Consider the following 6663-nt stretch of genomic DNA (forward strand, 5'->3'; position numbering starts at 1 on the left):
AATAAGACATTACTTTATTTGGGGTAAAGTCTCATGTAATTACTTGCAATACAGTTCAAATAAGAATTTAATATACTGAGACCAGAGTAATTAGAGGACAAACCAAGTGGGATGTCTTCACCTGCTGCACAAGCTCCACTCAATCCATCACAGCACATGGAATATAATATTTTTTATGTTGCCATGTGAAACTGAAACACCGAGAGGTTAGTGATGTGATTATTATGCTGATAGCTGAGGGAAGCACTGTATGTTCTGTCGCTCTTTCAAAGAAATGACTGATGTGTGTGCTTCAAAATAGTTTGTGCTTAATCCGCCTGTCAGCACAGTCCAGCATTGTCTTTTGCCAGATGTGGAATGGGGTCACATTTTGAGCATCCTGTCTGTGACCTGGTTGGCATCGTCACCACAATTTCATTCATCAATTTCAACATCACGGGCTCTGTGTTTTTTGTGGAAAGGACTCTGCAACACTGAGGTCCAATAGGTTTTTAATGACAAAACATTGTCAGCTGTCACTGTAGGGCAAACAGAGAATAAAGGAACAGAGAATATGCTAATTTATCCCCCCAGAGTCTCAGCACTTAATACTGAGCAGACACAAAGTTAAACAACAACAACATTCATTCCATTTCCTTTTGTGATGTGGTTAAACCTCCCCTTATTCGCATGTCTTTTGTTGTGATAATAAATCCCTCTTTAAATTGGATCACAGTCATACATTATGGACAGTCTCTGACACCAATGCGCATTTAGCTCTCTCATATTTGGCCTGTTTATCTGTCTCTTTCTCCTCCAAAATGTATTCGTTTTTTCTGTTTGAGCGTTGCTGAGTTATTGTTGGTTTGCATCAGTGAGGATGTCGAATCGCCAGGCTGCTTCATAAATCAGTTCCCTAGCGCCCAGTGAAAAGGGCGGTGGCACTGACAAAAAAAAGAGGGAAAAAGGGTTGTGTTCATTTTCCCCAAATACGCATACACATGCCACTGCTCGCGTCATACGGCCCCAGGATTCGTGGATAGATATATTGATAACACTCCAGGGTATTTGCGCTTTTTTGGATTAAATTTTATTCGACGATGCTCGATCATTTTATCGGAGGTGCTGAATTGCAGCCAGCATCGTTTGAGCGAGAGGCTCACCCTCCCCTTTTGCCCACAGAGAGCATCGCCACATCGCAGAGAGGGAGAGGGAGAGAGAGCATCTGTGAAAGGAGTCAGCCTTGCAAGGGGATGGATTGATTTAAAAACATCACCCAGCCTGACAAAGTAAAACAATGGATGCACGGGAGAAATTTTCCACACGGGCACCAGAGAGGACGCGGTGTTTATCCTGCACATAGTCGGAGTTGTGCACGGATTATACCCTCGTTTTTAATGAGGCGGGTGGGGACCCATAGCAAGCTGAAAAGGCGGAAAGATTTCTCCAACCCGTCTGCACATTCTGCCTGCCTGCGATGGCTGTTTCGGCGCGATGCTGTTACAGTCTAAAGGAAAATGTGCCTTTGTCTTTGTATTTGGTTGTATTCGTACTCAGTGGCCTTGCAAATGCACAAATACGATACTCCATTCCGGAGGAGCTGGAAAACGGGGCATTGGTCGGTGACATTGTCCGGGATTTGGGTCTGGATCTGAGAAAACTTTCCACCCGACGCATCAGAATCACATCGGACAGTGGACGGAGATATTTTACCATCAATCACAAAACCGGGAAGCTGGTGGTGAGTGACCGCATTGACCGAGAGACAGTTTGTGAATTCAGCGGCACCTGTTCACGCAACCTGGAGGTGGTGTTAGAAAATCCGCTGGAGATGCACAACGTGGAGGTGGAGATTTCGGACGTGAACGACAACGCACCACAATTCCCTCGAGATGAATATCAGCTTGAGGTGTCGGAGTCCGCTCTCACCGGCTCGCGTTTTCACATCGAGGGCGCTCAGGATGCAGATGACGGCTCCAACTCCGTGAAGCAGTATCGACTCAGCCCAAACGACCACCTCACTCTGGACTCAATCAAACCCTTTTCCAATGATAAGCAAATCGAGCTCATTCTGAAAAAGCCCTTTGACCGGGAGCAGATGCCCTCTCATCAGCTAATCCTGACGGCAATAGATGGAGGCACCCCACAGCGAACTGGCACGGCCAAAATCAATGTCCGTATCCTTGATGCCAATGACAATGTGCCTGCATTTGACAACTCTGTGTACAAAGTAAAACTGTCTGAAAACTCTCCTAAGGGCGCGCTTGTGATCAAGTTAAATGCAACAGACCCTGATGAGGGCACAAATGGGGAAGTTTTTTACTCTTTTAGCAGTTACACACCAGAAAGAGTCCGGCAGATGTTTTCTATGGACACAGACACAGGGGAAATTAGAGTGAAAAACAATATAGACTATGAGGAGACAAACTCATATGAAATGTACATACAGGCGATGGACAAGGGGCCAACCCCCGTGGCAGTACACTGTAAAGTGGTGGTAGAAGTTTTGGATGTCAATGACAACATTCCTGAGATTGTGCTGTCTTCGCTCTCCAGCCCTGTCCGTGAAGATGCCCGGGCTGACACAGTGGTAGCATTGATTAGTGTGAATGATCGTGACTCTGGACAAAACAAACAAGTAGCCCTGGAGATCATGCCCCATTTACCTTTTAAGATCAAGTCTTTCCGGAACCACTACACGATCGTCACATCTGCTTTCCTGGACCGGGAAACCATCTCGTCTTACAATGTGACTGTCAATGCTGTGGATGGCGGCACCCCACCCCTGTCATCTCAAATGACCTTTAAAGTGGATGTTGCAGACGTTAATGATAACCCACCTCGTTTTGAGCAGACGTCATACACGGTTTATATTACAGAGAACAATGCCCCAGGTGCACCTTTGTGTGTGGTTAAGGCCACAGATGCCGATGCTGCAGAAAATGCACGCATCACCTATACTGTCCTCAATGATAACAATCATGGTATCCCTGTAGCCAGCTACGTCAGCATCAAACCTGATAAAGGTGAGGCATATGCCCTGCGAGCCTTCGACTTTGAGAAGCTGCGAGAGTTTCATTTTCAGATTAAAGCCCAGGACAACGGCGTGCCTCCCCTCAGCCGTGTGGTCACAGTGTATGTTTACATCATGGATCAGAATGATCATGTGCCCAAGATAGTCTACCCACCCACCAATGGGAGCCGCACCACGGAGACCCTAATGAAAAACTCTGAAGCAGGAGTGTTGGTTAGCAAGATTATGGCGTGGGATGGTGATGCTGGGCAGAATGCTTGGCTGCTTTATACACTGGAGCAGACCAACACAGACTTTGATCTGTTCAAGGTGCATGAGCACACAGGTGAGATCCGCACCACAAGGCGTGTCATTGAAGATAACTCCACTTCCTTTGTTCTGACTGTCCTGGTGTACGATAACGGCCTACCGCCGCTTTCCTCCACCGCCACCATCCATGTGTATGTCATGGAGCTCCCTCCAAAGTTGACCCCTGACCCCAAGCGCATCATCAGGCCCAACAGCCCGCTAATGTTTTCCAATGTCACTCTCTACCTCATCATCGCCCTGAGTGCCACTACCTTTGTATTCCTGGTCACTGTCTTTGTGCTGGCCATTGTGCGTTGCCATGCCTATTGTACCCAGCCTGGCTCCTGCTCCCCATGCTGCGTATCCAAGAAGAGTGTACCAGAGGGCGGCACCACAGCAGGTGGCGGTGGGGGTGGAGGAAGAGCTGCAGGTGGAGCAGGTGGAGGAGGTGGAGCAGGTGGAGCAGGTGGAGGGCAGCCAAACTCCAATGTGGCCCTACGCAGAGACCTCAAAGTGGAACCGCATTATATTGAAGTGCGAGGAAATGGGTCTTTGACCAAAACATACTGTTACAAGACATGCCTGACTGCCACGTCAGGAAGTGACACTTTTATGTTCTACAACACGGGTCGGCCGCACAGTGGCACCTGGGGCTCAGGCTACGTCACCAGCCACAGTGGACAGAGCCAGTTATTTGTACGCCGTCTCAGTATGCCAGATGCAACTGCCATTCAGGTGTGTGTCTGGTGCGTTCTCTGTCTGTTATTTTAGATTGCCTCACAACAGCAAATGACTCACAAAGCACAAGCCATAAAAGAATATATCTTGGTGAATTACTGTTTCGGCTTTGCTCTAAGGCGATGTTCTTGCAGTAGGATTGCAGTTGACATTTACGACTACGGAGCTGTTAAAGCCTTTGATCTGTTCTTCCGGCATGTGATGTTTTAAAAACATGTATTTTCTTGCTGCTTTTCAGTTTGTTTTTCAAGTGCTAAAGTGGCATACAAGCCTTTATTCTGCATTTCTATCACTTACATCCAAGATGACTGTAGAAAGATAGGTTGAAAAAGGTTTTTCTGCCACTCCAGGATTTGCTTATTTCTTGTAAGTTCTCAAACTAGATCCTATAATTGGCATCTATCAGAATGAAGAAACAGATAACATTATTTTGTTCATCTATGTAGTTATGACATTACCATTCACTGGTCATATTATCTATGTACAGGTCTGCTTCTTGGAGAGAACGCTGGCATTCTTAACTGTGTGTAGCTTCTCTGGGTTTGCTGAGTGTGGTAAAAAGTGTTTTTTGTGTGTCCCACACTTGCTAAAGATCAGGTATTTGGAGTTTTGGGGTTTAAGATGTTAAAGTGTGTCTGTCCTCTACAGTAAAGCCGATATAAGGAGGAGAATCTATCTAGCACTGTCTCTATCTCCGCACTGTTACTTTTTTTTCTTTTTTTTTTTAAACTAGTAGATTTCAGTAGCTTGTTGACCTATGACCCCACACGGCTTGTGTTATTTGTCTGCAGTGGACTATGTGCCACAATTTTCAAGTCTAGTAGGTCCAGAGGGTTCTGGGCAGAGAGAGAGTCTGGGAAATAGTGCAGCTATTCCAGCTACAAGGGATACCAGTCCCACTGCACCAAAATATCCTGTTCTGGTCACGTACCTCTCTGGTGCTGAACAGCAAGCCAGACTTTGGGAATCGGTGAAGAAGGCAGAAATGAGGCAGAGACTGTGTCTGAGTCTCATTTACATGAGAGCTTAATTTCATGGTTTCATGGTATTTGTGTAAAAGGTTGATAACAATATGCACAGAGTCGTTTGCATCATTTCCGTTTATAGTAAAAACAAACAAACAAACAGTATTAATAGGATCAAACACAAAATATTTGTTTTCTACTAATCGTGTTTGCCCCAGAGCCTCAGTGGGTCTGTCTGTGCAGTGCAGAAAAAGAATACAGGAGAAAATAAGTGATAAAGAGGAACAAAGAAATTATGAAGGCAATTATTCAGCTATCAATTGACATGTTCCTCATTAAATGCCAGTCATGTTTCTTCTTGCTATGTAATTAAATGGCAGCTATGTGTTTCTTAGTACTGTGCGGGGATTGGCTGCCTCCACACAGATGAGGCGGGGGATAAAAGGTGATTGGACAGTGTTGATGGAGGAGGTGTGAGCTCTGTATCCATGCAAGGAGTGTTCACTCAGAGGGAGAGGGAAGAATTGAGGGAAAGGCGTGAAAAGGGTTGTCCAAACCAAAAGTTTTTTTATTCCATAATTTACATTGTACCGTGAGGCAAGGAAATGAATACACTAAAAACCCCATAGGAACCTTTTTTTTTTCTATCGACTTAATTTGCTTTCTGCCTTTCAGATGAAGAAATGGAATGCATTGATTTTTCGTTCTTAGATTTTTATTTCTTTGTTTTTGTTTACATTTACTTTTTGCAGTGGTAATATTCTCGCTATGCATATCTGTCTTCCCTTGGGAGTATTTTAAACTGCGGGCATGTTTAGGTTCCAGATGCTTGTATTTAATTTGTGTGTGTGTGTGTGTTGTGTGTTCTAGTGTGTGTTGTGTGTTCTAGTGTGTGTTGTGTGTTCTAGTGTGTGTGTGTGTGTGTGTGTGTGTGTGTGTGTGTGTGTGTGTGTGTGTGTGTGTGTGTGTGTGTGTGTGTGTGTGTGTGTGTGTGTGTGTGTGTGTGTGTGTGAGATTTCATTTACCCCCATAAACACCATACGGCCAAGCAGACCAGACTCCCTTTGGCCACTGCGGTGCCGCAACAGGGCAAACATCTAGCAAAGCCGTTTAGTCCCATTTGCGGACAATCTGGTCTTAATTTGAATTAGTTATTTCGTTATTTATCGTCTTGCTTTCTTCCTGTACATTGTGCAAAAAAGAAGATTAGAAATTAGCTGTGTGTTTAATGGCACACTAACTTCTCTTTCATTTTAATATCAGTCTTAACTCTCGATCCACTCATTGATTGCTTTTTGGTGAGGCATTTTTCACCCTCAGTTTCGGGATGGTTAGATGCTGTAGTGCTCTGTATCCCTGTAGACATTCAGTTTGAGAGTCTCCAGGAAGAAAACCAGGCTTGTCTCATTAAGACCAAATATTGGATTCCAACGGGTGATGAATGTCCACTGCAGATTCATAGAGGTCAATGCAGCTTCAGCAGCAAGTGAACATCTGTCATATTTGAAAGGAAATGGGATTGCAAATGGGTCTTTTATGAACTGCATGACCAAGCGGGGATAATTTACAGTCCTCAATCAGGTTGGTTTAGCTCTGTCGGTGGTTTAGGTTGAAATTAGAGATAATGCAATCCCATCTAGGTATGTAGTCGGGTTAACA

General features: G+C 44.9%; 1 protein-coding gene across 1 annotated transcript; it reads left to right on the plus strand.

Annotated features, from left to right (window-relative positions):
• The first annotated feature begins 970 nt into the window (after window positions 1-970).
• Window positions 971-6657, plus strand: LOC138614859 (protocadherin alpha-C2-like). Its single transcript, XM_069688452.1, has one exon. The coding sequence runs from the start codon at window positions 1457-1459 to the stop codon at window positions 4070-4072; it is 2616 nt and encodes an 871-aa protein (XP_069544553.1). The 5' UTR covers window positions 971-1456; the 3' UTR covers window positions 4073-6657.
• Window positions 6658-6663: the final 6 nt, after the last annotated feature.

The sequence above is a fragment of the Brachyistius frenatus genome, unplaced genomic scaffold, assembly GCF_029030835.1.
Source record: "Brachyistius frenatus isolate BFR_SWC_R1_liver_20210118 unplaced genomic scaffold, ASM2903083v1 Contig_595, whole genome shotgun sequence".
Classification (NCBI taxonomy): Eukaryota; Metazoa; Chordata; class Actinopteri; family Embiotocidae; genus Brachyistius; species Brachyistius frenatus.

Coding starts and splice junctions, on each gene's coding strand:
- LOC138614859 (XM_069688452.1), top strand. CDS start 1,457: ATGGCTGTTTCGGCGCGATGCTGTTACAGTCTAAAGGAAAATGTGCCT.